At 36.1% G+C, this 22399-nt stretch overlaps 1 protein-coding gene across 1 annotated transcript in view; it reads left to right on the forward strand.

Moving 5' to 3' along the window:
* LOC132011506 (contactin-6-like) overlaps positions 1 to 21029 on the forward strand; it is a 302333-nt gene extending 281304 nt beyond the window's left edge. Inside the window, 7 exon segments of the mRNA XM_059390186.1 lie at positions 4080 to 4314; positions 4413 to 4528; positions 6184 to 6370; positions 15521 to 15633; positions 16395 to 16563; positions 17403 to 17463; positions 17465 to 21029. Of these exon segments, the coding sequence (XP_059246169.1) occupies positions 4080 to 4314; positions 4413 to 4528; positions 6184 to 6370; positions 15521 to 15633; positions 16395 to 16563; positions 17403 to 17463; positions 17465 to 17507 (924 nt within the window). The 3' untranslated portion in view covers positions 17508 to 21029.
* Positions 21030 to 22399: the final 1370 nt, after the last annotated feature.

Raw genomic sequence — 22399 nt, forward strand, 5'->3', positions numbered from 1 at the left:
TTGCTTGAGATTCCCTCTTCTTCTCCCTCCCCCTCTCTGTCCCTGTTCCCACTCTCTGTCCCTGTTCCCACTCTCTGCTCTCTAAAATAAATAAATCTTAAAAAAAGATTTGGGTGGTGGGCAGTGGAGCATTTGAACACAGGGCTCTCACTCCATACTCTTTTACTTTGTCCTAAATTTGAATTTCACTTATCCCTACATGATGTCATGGTTTAGGGTGGACGAGTCCCTATAGATCTGCCTTAGGCAGTAGGTTAATCAAATTATTCCTGTCCTCCAAACACATTTCCCACAAAACCAATGACTCCCACATAAGCCTACAAGAGGTTTTCTTTAGTATAATGGTAAGTAGGTTATTAGTTTATTTATTTCAAAGGCCAAGTAAGCATTTCATCATAGTATGTAGGGAATTTTGCTTGATATCATGCACTATTTTTTCTCCTCTAAGGTCAGAAATTACTAAAGGTTAGTAAATAATTGTTTTTGCATGTTCAGTATGTGAGAGGAATGGGAAATCCTGTGTCTACTATTCTTAAAGAGAGGATGTGAGTTATATATATATATATATACATATATACACACACACATACACACATACGTGTACATATATGTAATATGTATATTTCCATGATTTATAATGTCCTTTTTTTAAAGCAGGTTTCATCAAACTATTACCCGTGGGCCAAACCCGGCCTGCTCCCTGTTTTCATACACAGATTCCCCTACGGCCACACCCATCCTCTCAGGTGTACAGTGCTGCTGCTTTCATGCTGTTGCAAGAGACCATATGTCTCTCCGTTGTTTAAAATAGTTACTATCTCGCCTTCTACAGAAAACATTTGTTAGTCTGTTTAAAAAAAAAAAAAATTTAATCCAAGTCATTTGCTCTGTGTGTTTTTTCTTGGAGTATCAGATACATAGATAGATACTTGCAGAAATTACATTAATGGATGCAGTTTCCCATGTATCGCTTACATTTGGCATCACATACATGCAGCTACTGAGCCAAATCCTTCTGATGCCCAAACTTTTTTTTAAGGAATAGGTTATATATATTTAGAAGGCGACGCATACATTAGTTCAAGCCACCAGAAGGCATTCAGGAACTCTTTCAGTTCACGGAAGAGGAGCTACTCTGTTCCAAGCAGTGGGGGTCCAAAAATACATTTTATAGAAAGGTCTGCATGTTCAGAGGCCAAGAGGACAAGATAGTCTTAATCCAGCTTGGAAGAAGGTCAGGGACGGTACCACCCTAGCTTCTCAGAACTAGGTTTTGAAAAAGAAACCGGGTGTGGAGAGACCATTCCAGGACCGAGTCACCCCTGTTGTAGATAAGATCATACCTGACGGGCTTTCAAAACTAATGCACAACTAATGCCCATTTTAAATTCAGTGAGAATCTACCATTACGCTTTATAGGTAACAACTTCACAGGGCATCCCAGGTTACTGCTCATGTAAATACACCATGGTATAATCTGCCTGAAATAAATATCCTCCTTGTGTTTTCTCCAGTGCCAAAGTAATGCATATTTTGTGTTTGTTTGTTTGATTTGGTTTGTTTCCAAATGTAGTAAATGCCAATTCCTTTTTAAGGATATCTTTATTCACATCTTATCATAATTTATATTCCCAGGTACTCTCAAGTTTGAGATACTTGTGGTGACTATGTCGTATAAAATATGACGATAAGGTTAGGAATAATAGGATAAAATACTGTGGAGGAAGAGATAAACACCTATAGTGGGAGTTAATATATATGTATTTTGTAAAGTGTCTGTCAGGGAAAGTATTCAGGCTTCTGGGCCACATGTTCTTTCAGAACATCCAGCCTTGCCATTGTCATCTAAAGCACCCACATACTGTAGATAAAGGGACAGTTGTGACTATGTTATTTCCAAATCTAGGCTGCAGACAAGATTTGGCTCTTAGGTCATGGTTTGCTGCCCTTGGTCTAAACCAAAGATTCGGTTCTTAATCTTTACCAACTTAATAGATTTTACTACCAGAAGAATTTCTGAATTTCTTTTTTCTACTAAACACTTTCTTTGCTTAAAGAGGGAGACTTTCATCCTGACCATCTTAAACAGCTATATATATATTTTCCATCATCTTCCCCTCTGCGCATATGGGAAGAAAAAATGAAGACCCTAAGTAAGTTTCTTCCCCTCTTCCCTTTCTAAACTGTGTATGTCGGATTCGGGTCTTTCATGAGGGAACATTGTGAGAAATGCTAGTTTTACTTGACTATCAAAAACTAAAGTCCTTCAACTTTCTCAGATGAGCCAAACATCTTGATTTAATCTGGGAGCAGAGAAGCATCAAAAACAGATCAAATGCTCTAGCAAGTAGCTTAAGTTCTCATAAATCTCTTCGATTCCACTAAAAATTAACAGTTTTAACTCTGATCTTCCCGTGAAAGTGCTAATACAAGGGAACATCCTCTTTCCCCAGATTTCAGTACCTATATTTTTCTTCCTCTTTTCACTTTCTGTATTTGTTAGACTGTTCCACATGGCCAGAAACAGAGACCCGCTCAGGTCATCTCAGTTAATGGGGATTTATTTTAAAGCTATGTGGGAGGTAATGAGGATGAAAAGAAGTCTCAATAACCAGGCAGGCAGGTCAAATGAAGAACTGGAACATCGTTCATCATTGTCTAGAGCACGGTGGCTCTAGTTTGCTGCCAGCCGCTCTGGTCATCCAGCTCCTGCTCCAGTAGTCCCTCATGCTTGCACCTAGTTCTACCTGTTTCCTTTTCTTATGACTTCCTACTTCACTAACAGCTCCATTCTGTCTCTTTACGTGAGTTATGGCTTCCATTTTCTCTTGGCTTTTGCTGCCTCATTGTCCCTCCCGTATTCACTGTACGTTTTCTCTTTACTGCCTACTCTAAGTTTATGTAGGATTGCCCCCACCTGTGTTTCATATTCAAACTCTGTAGGGGAGAGGAATTGATGGGGTCTGTCAGCCACTCTAGAACATGAAGATTTGGCACCAGGACACCATCCAGACAGTGATTAAGATAGGACCATTGATTCTGGTGCCCATTGCTGGGTAAGCAGATGTGGTCCAAGTCTCAGGATAATTTGGTACAATGAATGGATATGTATGGGTAAAGGAAGACCTCAGAAAAGGAGCTGTAGGTAGGTGGGACACAAGCATTAATGTCCTATCAGGTATGCCTTTATTAGTCTATCAAAATTTTTTAAAAAGGAAAGAAAAGAAAGATATTTCTCTTTAAGAAAACCTAAATTTTTAGTTTTTTGAATACAACTTTCTTGTAAACAGGTGGAATATTTGTCTAAATTCAAGCAGAAATTCATTTTTGTATATATTTATTTTATGTGATTATTTATAATATGTTATATCTGTAGAGTTCTGAGGACCTTATATCAATTTTTGTTTTGTAATTTTAAAAATAATAAGTTAGGTTTTAAATGAAACTTACAGAATTTGGTCTCTGTGGGAATAAACAAAGTTTTTGTTTTGTTTTTTAAAAAATGTTAGGAAAAGTGCACACTGATATTACTACTAAAAGATGTGTATTAAAAATTACTGAGAGGTCTTTTATCCTTTCGTGTTTGAGAAATATTCTATATTTCTTAAAGCAAATATTATTATATAACAGTTATATTATCTATGTCTTATAAGAATTTGTTGAAAATTTCATGAAAAGAAAACATAGCTAGCCTTGAGATAGTTAATAAGTTAATTTTGTGCTGAGTTAAAAATTCATATCCAAATTATGTTTTAACTTATAAAATATTGCAATCTTCTAAACCACCTTTATTACATTTTATTATTGCAACTTAATGAATAATCATGGAGATACTAGCATGTAAACCTGTTTTACATTTCCATTTAAATTTTTCATTTATTTATCTGAATATCTTTAATTGGGATCATTTTCCTAATTGTCAGTCCAAATAAAAGTATTATTGTTTTTTCAATGTTTCATTAAACAGGGTTAATATCCGTGTTTGTCTATTGAAAGAAATGCCAAATAATCAATAAAAATTATAATAGCTCTATAAAATATTTTTGTAAATACTCAGTAATTGATCACTTCTGCCCAAGTCAATTCCAGAAGAACTACAGAATGGAGAGGAATTTGGGTACATCATCATGTTGCGGCCCGTTGGCTCAACAGCCTGGACCAAGGAAAGAGTACCGTCTGTAGAATCATCAAGGTTTGTTTATAGAAATGAAAGCATCACCCCCCTCTCTCCCTTTGAAGTCAAAGTGGGTGTATATAATAATGAAGGAGAAGGATCTCTGAGTACTGTGTCCATTGTCTACTCTGGGGAAGATGGTAAGTTGTGGTTAGCCATGGAATGGTCATACTTGGGCATGTATGCATATTTTGCATTGATTTCCATGAAGATGATTTTGTCTTTTTTTAAATGATAGAACCTCAACTGGCCCCAAGGGGAACTTCTGTCCAGAGTTTTTCTGCTTCGGAAATGGAGGTGTCATGGAATGCTATTGCCTGGAATAGAAACACTGGAAGAGTGTTGGGCTATGAGGTAGTCCACATTAATTTCACTTTTCCTTGTAAATATGCCAGCTAACCACAGAGCAGTTCTTGTTAAGCAGCCTATACTACCAACCTAGTTCTTAGCATATAACATTGTATGTCTATAGCTATCAAGGGGAGTGAGCAGCGGGGATCTTTCTAGATGACCTCAGGCAAGCAAATTAGCAAATGGTAGCCATTTTTAAGGTGACCGAGTAGTTATCTTATTTATTTATTCAAATCACCATCATATTTGTTTCTTGGGGAATAATAAATGTCTAATCCTCAATGATCTTAAGCCATAGGAGAATTTTACTGGGAAAGCTGTCTTTGAATTGGAGCATGACTTGAATAGATACAGTCATCTTGGAAAGGGCAGTTAAGTGATAAGAAAAAAACCCCAGATTCTCCTTACTCTGTCTTTTTTAGTCTGTATAGCATACAGTAAATCACATTTATGGGCCTTAACTCTCACAGTCAAGCGATGAGACTTATCAATTACTTATTACTCTTTAACTTGCAAATCCAGTGGCTCCCCAAATGGATAATACATTTATTTTCTTTTGGAGTTAAAATAAATGTACAATTCTAAACTTTTTAAATTTTACTTTGTACATTTTTTGTTGTTGTTATTGTTTTTAATGCAACTTCTCATCCAAAAAGAAAGTAAAAGAAAAAGGAAGGAAAGAAGGAAGAAAGAATGGAAGAGAGGGAGGAAGGGGAAAGGAAAAAAAAAAAAAGAAAGTTCTGTTCATATGATAAGTCTCTCTTCCTACTGTAATCCTGAAATGCCTTACCTCTTATTTGAATCCTATTTATTTCTGGAACCTCATCTCTAGTCTCCTCTTTTCTTTGAACCCTTCTCTAATCACTCCCTGATGTTGTCATTCCTCATGTTCCCTGAGCATTTTTTTCCCCGAGTATCACGTCTTTGGAATGCATCCTCTGCTTTTTGTTCACCTACATATTCTAACCTCTTAACTAGATTGTAAGGGAATCCTGTCTAGCAAGCTTTATTCTCTTTTGTCTTTTTCTATGTGCCTAAGTCAGTACTAATGTATAGAAAGAGCTTGATATAAGTTGAATTATTAATTAACCTGTCATTTAAACAACTCTAGAGGAAATGTCAAGGGTAAAACATCATAACTAAAGTCCTTCATTGAAGGTATGAATCTTCTTTTAGTCCAAGTTATTATATACCTTTTGTTAAAGCTGATAACCTTTAGATAGCTCATGAAATACTTTCTTTTGGTACTCCTTTTTTTCTTTAAAGATTTTATTTATTCATTTTATTTGCAGGGGGAGGGGCAAAGGGAGAGGGACAGAGAAAATCCCAAGCACTGAGCACAAAGCCCAATGTAGGGTTTGGTCTCATGACCCCAAGTTCATGACCCAAGCCAAAATAAAATGTCTGGCACTTAACTGACTGAGCCACCCAGGTGCCCCACTTTATTTTGGTTTTCTAAAAAAAAAACTCTAGATTTTCTAATTTCTATTGTGAATTTATATTTTTAAATTAGAACTTTGGTTATTTTGCTGTTGTTTTTATAAGCATATAGTTAGAAAATATTCTTCTATTTATGTTCCTGTTTCTTCCCATAACCTATCTTGGTTAATAGTTGCTGAGAAATAATGAATTATTTGTTTTTTGTTTCTAATGATCAGGTGTTATACTGGACAGATGACTCCAAAGAATCCATAATTGGGAAAATTAGAGTCAATGGGAATGTCACAACCAAAAACATCACAGGGCTAAAAGCCAATACCATCTACTTTGCTTCTGTGAGAGCTTATAACACTGCTGGAACAGGGCCCTCAAGCCCCCCAGTCAATGTTACTACCAAAAAGTCTCGTAAGTATTCATCCCACAACAAGGACCAATACTCATCTATAAATAGAAACATATTTGCTCAATCTCCATTTCATTCCTCCCACCTCATCATCTTAGTGTTTGGCTAGTTTGTCTTTTAAATACTGCCAATTGTTGAAACTTTCTGGTAACAATTAAAAGAAACCATTTTGATGTTTTTGAAATTTTGAAAGAGAAAATATTCTGCATATATAGATTAAAGATAGAAGAGTGTAATGTTTAAAAGCATGGGTTCTGATGCCCTCCCCCAACCTGAGTTCAAAACCTGACCTCTCATCCTTGGATTGTTGGGTGGTTATTTAAACTTTCAGTGTCTTGATATCCTCACCTGGAAAATGAGAGAAAAATCGTACCTATTTTCTCACAGGTCTCTCTTCAAGAATGAAAGATATAAAGTATCTAAAACATCCTTTAGAACATGCTAAGTATTAGACTGTACTCTGAGGTGATCCTAGCACTGCCAGATGTCTAGATCTTTCTTTATAGGGTAGCTTATTACTGTAGTGTACTTCGAAGTCCCTCACATTTAAGAATTAACTATTCTGCTTCTCTTTAACTCCCTTAATAATCAGCCAGCTGTCTTTTACATAGGCAAAGCCTACTGAATAAAGGATGAATAGTGGATTGTTGCTGTGTTTGTCCTATGAGTGAGTCTGGCATCAGACAAGTATTCTATAATATGAAGCACAGTGATCAAACATGATGTAGTAATAGCTGCCATGTGTATATTTATGATTATATATTTGTATATTTCTTACATCTTGTAGATGAACATAAATTATTGTGTTCACAGGCTTTTAAAGAAGAGAAATTTTTTTTTAAGATTTTATTTATTTATTCAACAGACAGAGATGACAAGTAAGCAGAGAAGCAGGCAGAGAGAGAGGGGGAACAGGCTCCCTGCTGAGCAGAGAGCCCAATGCAGGGCTCGATCCCAGGACCCTGGGGTCATGACCTGAGCCGAAGGCAGAGGCTTTAACACACTGAGCCCCCCAGGTGCCCCATGTTCATAGGCTTTTAAAAACACATTCTTTGGTCTCTGAACCATGATAAAAAAGAGGATTCAAATATAGTTGCTGAATTTTGAGGAAGACTAAATGGTCACACAGGAGTAGTATATCTTGCTTTTAAATGCAGTATTCTTTTCTCTCTTATGTATTGAAAAAGAATAGGAGGTGGAGCATAATTTGTAAATCAAGTGATATAAACTTTTTCCCCGTGTACATTATACTGTCCAATCCAAAAAGAAATTAGAAATCATCTCAGTTCTTAAATCTTTGATTATAGAATACACAATCCACTTTTGTCCACATCACCAGGCCAGCAGCCAAAGACTTGTGTTCTAATTCTGGATACTTCACTGACTCATGACCTAAAACAGGATAAGACATTGCACTTTTTCTTCTTTAATTTTCCTATCTGCTAAGTAAAAATTCTCTCTGCCCTCACTCTCCCCAGATCATTGATGAGGCAAAAAAGAGGTACTGATTATAGGAGCACCTTGGAAAATACAGTTTCTTGCTAAGAAAGAACCAAACAGATGAACAAAAACCCTCTGGGATCAGTCCATTTCAAGGGTAGAGTATGTGCAACCAACAGCTCTTAACCCAGCTCTTTTCCAATCCACCCAGATGGAGAGAAATTAGGTCATGAACAATCCTCAAGAACTGACTAGCTAGAAATATAGTTCTATTCCTCTTCCTGTTTTATCCCATGCTGACCAAATCAGTGACGCCATTGCCATATGCTGATATGGATGATTTGCTTCTGGAGTCCTTCTGGAGTCTGGCCTCTTCCAGCTCATTTGCAAATCTGGATGGAAATTTCCAGTCATTCAGTAGTTTTAAGATTGTCCAGGCACTTCCTTCTAGCTGATTGAGAGATGCCAAACTCACAGAACATCTTGTGTGTCATTCAGTTTCTATCTTGGGCAAAATCAAGGGTGATTAGAAATGTGTAAAGATAGTATTTTTAAAAACCTCACGGATTTGTATCATGATAAATAGACATGATAATGCAGTTGTTGAAGCAGTCTTAAGTCGGCTTAAGATTACATGTATTCCTGTTGACCAGTTGAAGGTGGACTGAGACCTGACCAATTAACTACTTTAAAAGCATTGTATGTATCTTTAAAAACTTAAAAAAATAATGCTTTTCTGTAACTAGAATTTGCTAGTTTGATTGTTCATACAACTTAAATCAGCCATGTATTAGTTTATGCTAACCTATCCTACATGTTTAAGTAGAAAATTCATTTTTTTTAAAGATTTTATTTATTTATTTGACAGAGAGAGATCACAAGTAGGCAGAGAGGCAGGCAGAGTGAGAGAGAGAGGAGGAAGCAGGCTCCCTGCTGAGCAGAGAGCCCAATGCGGGACTCGATCCCAGGACCCCGAGATCATGACCTGAGCCGAAGGCAGCGGCTTAACCCACTGAGCCACCCAGGTGCCCAAAAATTCATTTTTGACGTGGTGATCTCAAGTTTGTTCAGTTGACCTATTTTCAGTCCTTGATACTTCAAGTGGGTTTAACTGAACTGTGGATTATATGCCAAGAATGTTATTGGTGGTTTGTTTGAGTGTTAACACATGATCATCTTCATCAAAGAGTGTGGAACATATCCTTTGAAAACAGTTTGATTAAGGAGGATTAATCTCCCCAAGATGTAATTTTAGAATATATCTGCTGAGAGAAAAAGTGAGATGAGATTCAGAAAATTTTAAATGAAGTTTAGTATTTTTAAGCATTCGTCTTTTTTCTTGATTAAGTCAAACAAATAAAAACCCTTATAATTCCCAATTTCTTGATAGCAATTTTGTTTCAATATTTCTTGAATTTGGCTTTCACCAGTCTGTATGCTTCAGTGTAATGATCAAAATAGCCAACAAGGACTTGAGAATAAGAAGTTCTGCACGTCTCCATCTCATCGTGTTTGAGTATACATTAAACCTCTAATGTCGTTCTGTATCATTCTATGTCACTGACATTGTGAAAATGGGATACAAACTGTTTTAGATTCCTATTGTTGCTGTTCAGATTTCCATGATTTAGGGGTTTAAAGCAATATGAATTTATTATCATACCTTTCTAGAGGTCAGAAGTCAGAAATGAGTTTCAGTGGTTGGAAATCAGAGTGTTGACATAGCCTGTGGTCTTTTCAGAGTGTCCCCCCAAAATTTGTTTCCTTGTGGTTTGTAGAAGCTAGAGACCACCTACATACCTTAGCTGTGACCCCTTCCTCTGTTTTCAAGGCCAGCAGCTTTGTGTCTTCAAACCTGCCTGTGACTCTGATCCTCTGCTTTTGTTATCATATCTCCTCTGACTCTGGCCCTCCTGCCTCTCTCTTGTTCACCCATCTAAAGAGCCTTAATTTAATTGCATCTACACAGTCCCCTTTCCCATACTTTAAAAAAAAAAAATGAGGAATTACAAGGGTTTTTATTTCTTTGATTTAATCAAGAAAAGAGAGGGATGCTTAAAAATACTAATCCCACAAATTCCGGGGATTAGTATATGGAAATGTTTATTCTGTTGATCACAGTTACAAAATACTGAGCATGTCTATATCCTGAGCCCTGCGTTAATTTTCCACATACATTATCTCACTTAATTCTTAACAACAAATCAAGGAATTTCGTATTTTAATTCCTAAATATAAGAAAACAAATGCTTAGAGAAGTTCTTAGGGCATCTGTCAGACCCAGACACTATGAACATGGATCCTCTGAATCTCTTCATCCCATGAACACTGTGTTAGTTTGTAATCTTCATCTCTAACCATCTAAATAGTCCCTCTCTCTCCAGATCTCAAATCTTCAGTCCAAACCTCAAATGGTCTTTAGATTTTTCCTCCTAAAATGGAATCACTGCCTATTCTTCTTCCAAAATTTCATTGTCCCCTCTACGCCACAGAACAAAAGCTAAGAGAATCTTTCACCGTCTCTCGAAACTCCCTTTCTCTCCTCTTCCAGCCCTGGCAGCCCCAGACTTAGTGACTATGGTTTAACATGCCCCGTCTCACTGCATGTACTCTCTGTGTGTCATGCTGCTGCTATACCTGTCAACAGTCACTTATCTTTCCTCCCGATCTGTAAATTTCCCATATTCTCCTGCTTCATGTATTTGCATTTTTCTGGATGTTCCATGACTCTGGCCCATCGTGAGATAATGTTGGAAGGAGACAAGGACTCCTGAGTGGAAGAAGGTTGGCTGTGAGTCTCAGCTCAGCCATGTACTACCTGTACAGCAGATCTAATTCCCCCATAACTCAGAACCCATTTTATCATCTGAAAAACAGAGATGATGGTACTTTCCTCTGGAGTTTGCTCTGAGAACTAAAGGATATTATGAACACCAAGGTGCCCCAGAGGCTGCCTTACAGCGAGAGCTTAGGGCATGGTAACATGTATTATTATACTTCTTCTGTAGTGATTTCACTCTCTGCATTTCTTAAAGCTGGAAAGCACTTTTTGCTTTCTTTCTCTTGATAAATCATTGTAGAAATTTTCTTCAAGGGTCATGAAAGGACAGCCAAAGTGAAGATGAGGAATGGCTTTAATGAAACATTGAAGATAGCTCTGATTCCAAATACTATCCCTGGATCTAACTTTGATTTTCCATGTCCTTGAGATGACATCAAGATTACCTCAGAATAGCGGTGACAGCAAGAAATTCTGCATCCATCACACATTCATACTGTCATGTCTAGATTTTCAGTCTGATACTTGATCATCCATTGTAAATTCTCAGAAAGAAAGTTCACATTTACCAAAATCTCTGCCTATTCTGATTGGGTAAGCTTAACAGAAAACAGAGCCTTCTTTTTTTTTTTAAATATGATGATTCAGTCAATCACCCAAGAAAATAGTGCCTCCCATGAGCTATGCATAGGTTAGTGCCTGATGGAGATTAAAACAGCCGAGATCTCTGCCTTTAGGCAATTTCTCCTTTAGTGGAGAGGCAACCTAAAAGAAAACAAAACAAAGCAAAACAAAAAAATTTCATCATAGATTATGGAAAATGGTGCAAAGAAAATAAGAGGCTGAGATCTACATAAAAAAAGAGGACCTATGTGATGAAGGGCATATATTTTTATATGATATAAAACATGAAAGGAGCTAGTGGACAAAGGGATCTCCAAACAGAAAGAACAGCATATGCAAACTTCTGAAATCTTTGTTACTATTGTTTCTAGCGCTGATGTTGGCTTTGTTGTTGTTGTTGTTGTTGTTTTTAAGTAGTTATCAGTGATGTAACAGTATCATAGCTTAGTGAAAACAATATATTTCCAAAGACAACTGAGAAGCATTGCAAATATATTGTGATCCACAGGGATATCACTTAAACAGAATTTAGATATACAATCAAAGGGATAAAAATATTTACATCAATTCCAAGAAGAAAAGAAAAAAAAAATCCACAGCAACAACACTGCTTACATAGAAAGAAATATTCAGACCCAGCAACACAAAGTGTTTGCAAATTTTGGCTCAATTTGGTCCCTGTCATTGACGGACTAATACTCTGTACTGGATTTTTCTTGCTGTAAATTTGCAATCAATCCATATTTAGACATAAAGGAAGCATTAAGCTTTTATTTCATCTTGCACTTATGTTCTTTCTCTCTTGCCCAAATGTCAACCCCATGCTGTTACTTAGAAGTGTAACATAAGAAGTTGTTTTTGAATTGAGTTCACAGTGTGAACTACAGTTGAATATAAATGCCATCTACAGAAAAATTGATCACAGGGAAACCATTAGAGCTGTAGAGGGCTAGTCTAATGTTGCTCTGTCATTTGATTAATAGAAAATTATTTAGTCTTTGGAAATTGCCCAGAAAGATTTTTTAAATTAGAAAAATGCTTATTTGTTGAGTTTACCATTGGCCAATGTGATGCAAACATCCATGGCCTGTGTTTGATGTTATCCATGTGACAGTGTTTTAGATTTTCAAGGTGATAGAAATCTCAATGTCATAATAGGTATTTGAAATCCAGTTTAATCAAGTACATTAAGCTCTTGAAACCAGATTGGTTAATATTGTTCATATTAAGCAACTTTCTAAAGCAGCTTTCAGAAACTTTTTATTTAAATACTGGACAAAAAGCATTGGCATTGGAATCATCCTCATGGACAAAGATATGGAAGATGATAGACTATGATGATTTATCAGATAATTAGCTAAAACTCTACCAGTTTATCTGTCTTTCAAAAAGCATATAAAGAACCTGAGAAGAACAATATGATTAAGGGCAAATCTTATGTACCCTAGTTAGAGTTAAGAAGCAGATCATTTGCAGACTTTGGAATTGTATTATTACTAACCATCTGCTTTGAACACAATTGAAAAATTGATCATGTCATAAGACCGGAGTGGAGAATTGTTACTCTAAGGAAGGAGAATTAGCAGTTACTGTGTTTTTTAACTTGTACCACTAACCAAGTGAAGAACATTTCACATTTTAGTATATTTAAGCTAAAAATCTTGGAAATTAGGAGATTTTTATCTCATTCCAAAGATAGAAAAGCCAGGCCTCTTGGAAGAGACTAGATGCAAATTCACCTCTCTCTGACTTTGAAGGCCAGTACTTCCCACCTCCTAGATAGCAAGAGAGAAAAGCATTCTAAGTGATCTGTGCCATTGGCCATTCACACCAAGAACTCATTCCTGAAAAAACTCCTCTCGTTTTATGTCCATAGAATATTTTATGTATGCTTTGGTAGATGAAGAAACAAATATAAACATTTTGATGTCATGGCCATAGTCATAAACTCCTTGTCCCCATGGTTGATAGAGGCCAGTTCTATCTCCCAGCCTGGAGCTTCCCCAGTGGATTCATAGTGTTGAAAACAGTGCTTTTACTCTAAATAAGCAAACAAAATAGACACAGACATAGATGAAAACTTCAGAGTCCATCACTGCCAGTGACATCAAAGGAGTAAATTTATATTTTCTCTGCATTGATTCTATGATGGTGTTAATGTTAGTGCTTCATTTTAAAGAACAAAGGTAAAAGAAATGTGTCACAAGAGCATGCTAGATCTATGATGTCTTGTGAGAATTTTTATATTATCTCTTTTATAACAGAGAAAAAGATTATAGAAGGCACTCTGGGATAGTTCAGGGGGAATAGTTACAAAACAATGGTTGACATCTAGTCTTTCAGAAATAAATATATTGACGAACATGCACTGAGTGCTTACTAAGTGCAAAACTCTTAGGCCTTTAAGATTGGGCTTATATTGACAAAAAATGTCCTAGGGCATGTTTAATCCAATTGGCTTGTTTATCTTATAAATCATATGAATTGCTGTAGGTTTGGCCATGGCAATTGACCTTGATTATAGGAAAGCATGATGAATAGATTGGCCACAATTGTGTCACCTATGTGCCTGCACATGGCACAGCACATAGTCATATAGTCTGAGAAAATCACTCAGGACTCTGAGTGGTTTTTCCTTAGCCATCTTTTATAATCATTTATTCCACATGTATGAATTATATGTCTCCTATATGCCAAGCACTGTGCTATAATTCAACGTGACAAATCCATTACAAAATATGAACTGAGCCCCACTGGGAGCAGAGGGGGAAACATTTATCTCTTGACGGTGTCCCCATTGAGGTGTAAGTAACTAGGTGAACCAGAATAATGTCCTTGTAGGTTTGGGATAACGGGGAATATATGATAATGCAATGTAAGACATCCTGAGACTTTTCCAGTGACATATAAGAGAATAAATAGCAGTTGAGCCAAAGCTCTAAAAGAAATCATTTCCATTTCCATCAGTGTTATAATGAGTTAAATATTGTGCTCATTCATCCTCACAAATTCAAATAAGATGCCAAAAACATCTTGCTGGGTAGTTTTATCTTTGCCTCTGCTTTCCAGCTGAATTATTTTTAATCTCTCCAGTTTCCTAAATCTCAAAAATAATCATGTGGACTCAAACTTTGGGAAGCAGCATGTTGTCACAGAGGAACACCAACTTGGAAATTAAGAGACCGGGATTCTGTTGTGACTCAGTCACCCTTTAACTGCTTGCTTTTGGATAAGTGGCCTCCCAGCCTGGACTCTAGTTTTCTTGTATGTAGAAATCTCCAGCTGCACTAGGTCCATTGCCTTCAAAGACTGACTCTAAAGTCTTCTTCCCTTTTACTTACCGTATTTCTGTGAGACAAACTTAATTTCAGGGAACTAAAAACTGCATTTTGGACTTAAAATAAATGCCTTTTGGTATGATCACTGAGTTTGTGACGGTTTTCTCTTTTCTGGGTTCCAACAGCTCTGTATTAAATGACATGCATTCTTCTCACTATCCGGCTACAACTGACTAGACTAAGATAAACATGGCCAAATTAAGTCAATCTTCATCTTTCTCCTGGGACTTCTAGCCTGGACTATCTCTGAACAGAGTAGGTTTCAAATGTCAGATACAGAGAAAGTCATGATTTTTGCCGCATTCACTGAGAATAACAAGTGGTCTACGGCAAGATGAGGGTGCAGCAAACATTACCATGGGAAGCGGAAAGAAGAACTTGGCTTTTTGACATTTTTAATTTTATCCCTCCTAAAGCTCTGCTGCATTTTGCCAAGAGTTCTAAGAAATTCTCCTATATGCCTCATAATCTCTTACTGTTTTGCTTATCCTATCTTGAGTTGATTGTATTACTTAAAGCCAAAGAGTCCTAACTAATACAAGATAAAAAGGAAAAGACTACTAGGAATTAACACTACTGTGTTGATATGTATAAAGGTTTGCAGCCTGAATTTGCGTGATATGGTCATTGATTGATGACCAAATGGAACACTAGATAACAGAGCCCTCCATCTGTTTATGTGTGGTAAAGTAAACAAACTCAGCAGCAATGATTAATAAATTAATACTGGACATGCAACAAGCCATTATTAATTTATAAGTTTGTCACAAAGATGGTCCCAAATGACCAGAATTTAAATGAATTTGCTTATTCTGACTAGAATTAATATGCTATTTCAAATGACACTGAAAACATTTTTGCCACTTCTATGATAATCATCCAGGACTTATTTTCCCTTTTCTTGTTGATGGGTCATACAGTAACCATGAGCTAATTAATATTCATTTGAATCTTTGATTATCTCTTTAAAGCTCCAAGCCAACCACCAGCTAACATTGCCTGGAAGCTGACAAACTCTAAATTATGCCTGAATTGGGAGCATGTAAAAACCATGGAAAATGAGTCCGAAGTATTGGGCTACAAGGTAAGTATTTCGTTTTTCTTTTAATAATATCATTTAAGTTACTAAGAAACCAAGGGTGTTACAACCAAATAAGAAACAAATTTATGCATCTGAAAATACAGGAATCTTAAAAAAAAAAAAAAACTGAAAAATACTTAGCATTGCTGCTTTCAGATTCTTCATTAAAAATTTTTATGTTCTGAGGACAGCAATGTGTCATGGAACAATAAGAATTAAACTATAATATGCACTAATTTTTCTTCAAGTGATTCCCCTCACCATCAAAATATGATGGTGTGTGTGGGTAGTAAGGTGAGATGAGAATGAAATCCAAGAATATATTCAAATAGAATTTCTAGAACTTAGGCTGCAGTAGGATGTGAGCTTTTAATAACAATAGAAGAATCTACCAAGAGTATAGCCAAGGACCCAGAGCAAATTATTTCTATCAGTGGTAATAGACAACATCTCCTGGCAAATACATATTCAGACATTTGAAATGGGTCCAAACTAACCAGTGACTTCACAGTGAGCTCCAAGGATAATAGCCTCAAGCTATTTAATTAATAGAGAAGAAATCTATTCTCATTTCAGAAGCATTGGCCAAAGACAAAATCTTTTTTTTTTTTTTTTTAATGACTGAATTTAAAGAAAAGTCACAGACTGGATATTCCCATTCAAAAAGTACAGCATTTATTCTGCTATGTCTCATAGTGTTCCATGAGAATCTGGACGTTAAAAAAGTGACATGTCCATTTAACTTGATTCACCATTGTATTCAGATTCTGTACCGGCAAAACAGACAGAGTAAAACACATATTTTGGAAACAAACAATACCTCGGCTGAGCTTCTGGTTCCATTTGAAGAAGACTACTTGATTGAAATAAGAACAGTTAGCGATGGTGGGGATGGAAGCAGCAGTGAGGAAATTAGAATTCCAAAAATGTCAAGTAAGTTGAATCACCATCGGTGTTGTAGATTTTGAATCTAGACAGCTGCAGCATGAAATCTAGGCTCTATGAATGTTGGGTGAAAAAAAATAAAAGGTCTGTGTTTCCATTTTCAGTTGTGAACAAGAGGTGATGAGTCAAGTTTTCTTTAAATAATCCCTCAAATTTGCAACATGCTTACATATTATAAACAGTTTTATGTTTCTTCATTTGAATCTCAAAAAGAAAAAAAAAAAGCAAAAGAAAACACACACAACTGTTTGTCATTGGTGCAGAATTCATTCTATTGGCACCAAAATCAGAAAGTTTTTCTCTGGGTACTCACAGGCTTCTGGGAGTAAGGATAGAAAATATGGAACACATGTACATTTACTCTTATTCCCATTTCTGTGGCAGGCATCACTAATCAATCATGACATGCATACCAAGCTGAGTCACAAATCTCAAATCCTCTCAACACAGTGTTCTAAGCAAGTAACACCAATCAGTCAGATTTAGCATGTAATAATCGTTTATTATTTCTGCTTCATAGGAATCACTTTCTCAACTGCCTGAAGTTGTAGCTGGTTGAAATCATCAGCCACCACACATTGGCAAATCCTAAGCTGCTCTCCAGTCAGATTCGGCCAGTTTAGGCATTTTTCTTGTTCATGTTTACATTTAAAACAGATATCCTAGAACCGAGAGCTAGTGACACTTCCTAAAATTAAATGTAATGTAAATGCAGCAAGTGTGCTAACACACGTTATTAGAAGAGAAATGATAGTATGCATGAAAACTTAATCTAACAAGCAATTTTTTTTTCTCAAGATATTTTATTTCATTTTTATGTTTTGCAGGTTTGAGTTCCAGAGGAATTCCAGCCTTAGAACCTAGCATCTACTTCCTGTCAGTTGTCATCATTTTTTACTGTTTTACAATTCAGCCACTTACACGATGAATGAAACCATAACTCTTTGAGAGTTTTTTGAAAGCAAATCATTCTGTAAATAAGCTCTCCAGCCCCCATCACAAAATACATGATTAATACAAACTTGTTTGGAAAGGGGGAAAAAAGTGTATATTATTAAGAACCTGTAAATATCTATGGTACATTAATAAAACAGTTTTAAAAACTTTTGAATTTTAAAGTTCATACATGATTATGTACATTCAGAAAGTGCCAAATAATCTCTGGAGTTTTAACTGCTGTGGCTTTTAAGTGACTTCTATGGGAAATATAAATAACTCCCCTCGATGACGATGATGAATATGAAATAGGTTGCAGTTATCATAGGGAAGATGTATATTTTTTTATATGCTCCAGGCAATTTACTTCAGTATTAAAAATGTTCACCCTACTTGGAAATAAAATGTCATTATTTGTTTATAGTTGGGATTCTTAAAAATGTAAGCTATTCCAAATGGTGATGATGATGTGCTTTTACCTCTAAGTTAGGTGAGGCTAGGCAATATTCGTACCCAATAAAAATGTATATACATGATGTTCCTTTTGACTCACTGTTTTAGGAGGTTCAGGAATAATAATGACAGGAAAAAGTGCTTTATGGCAAAGAAAGAGAAAAGAAGGGAAATAAGCACCCATCTAAAATAATCTAACAGGGGCGCCTGGGTGGCTCAGTGGGTTAAAGCCTCTGCTTTCTGCTCAGGTCATGATCCCAGAGTCCTGGAATCAAGCCCCGCATCAGGATCTCTGCTCAGCAGGGAGCCTGCTTCCCTCTCTCTCTCTCCCTCTCTCTTTCTCTCTCTCTCTGCCTACTTGTGATCTCTGTCTGTCAAATAGATAAATAAAATCTTTAAAACAATCTAACAACTCTGGTATATAACAGGTATCTTCTCACTGCAAAATTTAATTTTTTAAATCAATTTTGAATTCTCCTATGGAAAATGTTTCCTGACCAAATCTCAGGTAATTATTACAAATTGTTAGCAATGCAACTGGGCTTGTTTTCATACAATAAGTAAATCTAGTAACAGAATTATTTAACCAAGTTTTTGACATTTTGGTATATATATATATATTCCATCTTCCCTGCAACTATGAAAATAATCCTACACTGTCCAAGACTTAAAAAGATGTTTGCAGGTTGACTCTTCTCTAGAACCTATTTGAGTCAGTGGTCCTACTTCTTGGAACTGCATTCTGGAAAAAGCAGTATGAGAGAAGGTAAGGTTAATGAGTAGGCTAATGCCATTCCATGGGGCCATCCGTTTCCTTCACGAACAGCCTTGAGGAGTTTGGCCTCCTGGCAGTCTGCCCTCACTGCCAGCCAATCAGACTTGATGTCCTGGGGAGCTAGGATTGAGAAATGGTCACACTAGTTTTGCCTTCTTCACATGGTGCGACCTCTTAATTATGTTGAAATATTTGAATTATCCTCACAACCCTCAAATCACACAGTCCTCAAAATTGGATTTTGTCCTTTTCATTTCTGATGTATTTTAGAGCTGTTTAAAATACCCAGTGTAGTCGGCAGCAGATGGACAATGACTTTTCATAGTTCAGAATTTCTCCCTGCCTGAATAGTGTGTCAAGCATACAGTACAAATTAATGAGCCTTATTCTCCTCCATGCCCTAAGATATGGCTGTGCTTTGATGGAGCAAAATAAATAAGCAATAGCAAATGCTGTTTGGCACACTCATGTGAACAGCTGCCTGTCCACGACACAGCTGTATTGACCAGAAATACAGGCCCACATGGTCTCAGTGGTTTCCTCAACTTGGTGAGAGACAAGATTGTATCATCCTCCTCAAAGCAGATACTGAGAGTTAAAAATACTTTGAGATTTTTGTTTCCACTGATTAAATAAATTTGATACATAGTCATGTGTATAAGTCTGAAGGCAAAAGCAGTTCTTATCAGTAACTCTTATAGGTTTGAAGTTGTGCTTTCACTCATGATTGTAGGAGTATTAAAAGTATGCATTATTCAGTATCTAATATTTATCCCATACCAAAATTTTTGGAATCCAATTTAGCATTAATATTCAATAACATCTGCTTTGTCTCTTGATTGATTTGAATCTCTACTCTGAGTGAGGCCTGGACACATATTTTAACATTTCCTTATTGCTAATATTAGGATTAAAGGACATATGTGCACAAGTATTTAGTGTGATGCATGCAATGTTTAAAACTGTCAACAAATGGAGCTGCTGTCATCTGTTGGTATGAACTAGACCCCTAACGAAAGAATTTATTGTATTTCCTTGAGTGCCCAATAGACTATGAAAAGAGATTCAGCCTATATTTATGTCAAAATCCAAAAATGTTACAAGAAAAATGAGTAGTCCACCTACGCCCGACACTAAATGGGAGTAAATGAAGAATGGAACCAATGATGATTCCATCAAGCCATTTCAGGAAGATAATCCGTGTGATGTAGGTACTTGCCTGATATTTAGGAGGGATTTCTAGTGGACCCCTTTACTGACCACAAGTACATTGCTGTTAAAAACTCTTATAAACACGATAACTTATTTCCATACTTCTTACAGGAAGGAGCAAAAATGTGGTTGCGCCTGGAAACAGCTTAAGGAGGAAAAGGGACTAAGGACTAGGAGACTTGACACAGCAGAATTATAACTTTATAAACCTGTGGGCTTCCAGGTAATATTAATACTGAAGTTAATACTTCAGATCAGCTCCATGTCCTCTGAGCTCCTATTCTTCATACTAAAATTGTCCCAGGTCAGTGTCTCTTTTCTAAGTGTACACCAGAAAGTGGCCCATAAGAGAACATGCCTATATCTTTAACAGAAAATCCAAGCAGTGAGAGGTGATCTGGAATCCATCTATATTTCAAATGCAGTAAAATAACTATTCTCTACTGTAATTGACTCTACTTTTATTAAGCCTCTATATCTTATCAGTCTAGACTCCTTCTTGAGATGTTATCTTTTAAACATTCCCCATATGCCATAATTATTATGTTATTTGTTATAGAATTAAATATTTAATTCAAGAGAATCAAGAATTCGGTAATCACATCACTATTGCACTCAGTACTTGAATTAGGTTTCTCTTGAGAAACAGAACCAGTAGGATGTGTGTTTGTCTGGACAGGTATGTGTATACACAATTGCACACATGTATAAACATATATGAAATGAGAGAGAAAGAGGAGATTATAAAGAATTGATATGAAATTATGGAGGTGAAGAATTTCAGACCCAGGAGAGTCTCTGGCATAGCTCCAGTCTGGGTCTAGGAACCACAAGAGCCTATGGTATAATTATTGTTCTGAGTATGAAGTCAGGAGAGGATGAGTGTTTTAGCACAAAGATTTTTATTCTTTTTTAGCCTTTTATTTTACTTAGGCCTTCAGTGGATTGGATAAGGTCCTGCCGCATTGGAAAGGGCAGTTTTCTTCACTCCATCTACTGATTCAAACTCCTCCAGAAACTCCCTCATTGACACACCTAGAATATGAACTAAATATCTGGGCCCCCTGCAGCCCAGTACATTGATACATAAAATTAACCATTCCAGTGTTGTTTTTCATAGTTTTAACTTTTTAATTTAATTTAATTTAATTTAACATAATTTAATTTATTTAAATAATTCAGTTCTAACCTCATCAACTTTTGAAATGGAATTATTGAAATATTCTTCTCAGTTTCTTCATCTGTAAAATGAGATGTTGAATTACAAGATCTCTGAGTTCCTTTAAAACCCTGCAATTCTCTCAAGCTGCAGAGTGGACTACTTTTAATATGAGGCAGTATATCATTACCTTTCATGACACACACCCACTCTGTATAGCTTTTCCAATTTACTTCTATATTTTCACTAGCCTAAATAATTGTGTTGAGCTTTCTTGAGATTTCTTTAACTCTGAGTTAATTGAATTTTCATTACTATAACAATGGGTATATTGAGTATGCTTTTTCAAGCCACAAAGAACTCTTGGAAATTCTGACCCATCTCTACTCTCCATTGAGAATTGCTGGTGTGTTTCAGAGGTCCCCAAGTGCAAAGCTGTGATAGGACTTTCATTCTTCAGTGAAAAATGAGAAAAGTTCATACAGTATGATGAGATTTTAATAATGAATAATTTGTGAACTATTTAAGAGATTACGACTTTCTTTTCCTTTTTGTGGTAAAATGTCCTCTCTTTGATGACATGAAGTTGAGTATGAATTCTGGTTTGCTATACATGTTCAATTTTAAAATATTCGTACTTAGCAGAAAAGAGTAGGTTATTTTATATAAATTAATTCAATTATTATTATTTAAAGCTTTTATCTTTGGAGAAAAATCAAATTGAAAATAAAGATGGTTAGTCTATCTTTTTTTACACTTACTTCTTTATCTCATTATCATCAAATTAGTGGGTTTGGCTTTTTTTACTGACTTCAAGTTTGTATGTCACAGCCTTTCCTGTATCCCTTGAATAGCAAGGCTCTGTGTTCTATGGACTTGTTGTTTATATACATAAAACACAGGTTTGGGAAATCTGGTCAACCTTTTATAACAAGGTATTAATATAATTAAGATAATGAAAAAAAGAGAATATCAAAATCCTGAATTTGTTCATTATTTTATTAACTTATTTCCTTATTTATTTATTTATTTGGAAAAAGAGAGAGAGTGCATGCACATGGTCTCGAGCTGCATAGGGTTGTGGGGCAAGGGAGAGGGACACAGGAAGAGAGAGAATCTCGAGCACACTCCATGTCCAGTGCAGAGCCAGGCAGGGGGCTCTGTCTCACAACCTAGAGATCACGACCTGAGCCAAAGTCAACAGTTCAAAACTTAACTAAATGAGCCACCCAGGCATTCCTCTGATATATTTTAAAGTTTGGAAGTTATTTGCTTTCTATTTATCCATA

Source organism: Mustela nigripes, chromosome 2 (assembly GCF_022355385.1).
Source record: "Mustela nigripes isolate SB6536 chromosome 2, MUSNIG.SB6536, whole genome shotgun sequence".
NCBI lineage: Eukaryota > Metazoa > Chordata > Mammalia > Carnivora > Mustelidae > Mustela > Mustela nigripes.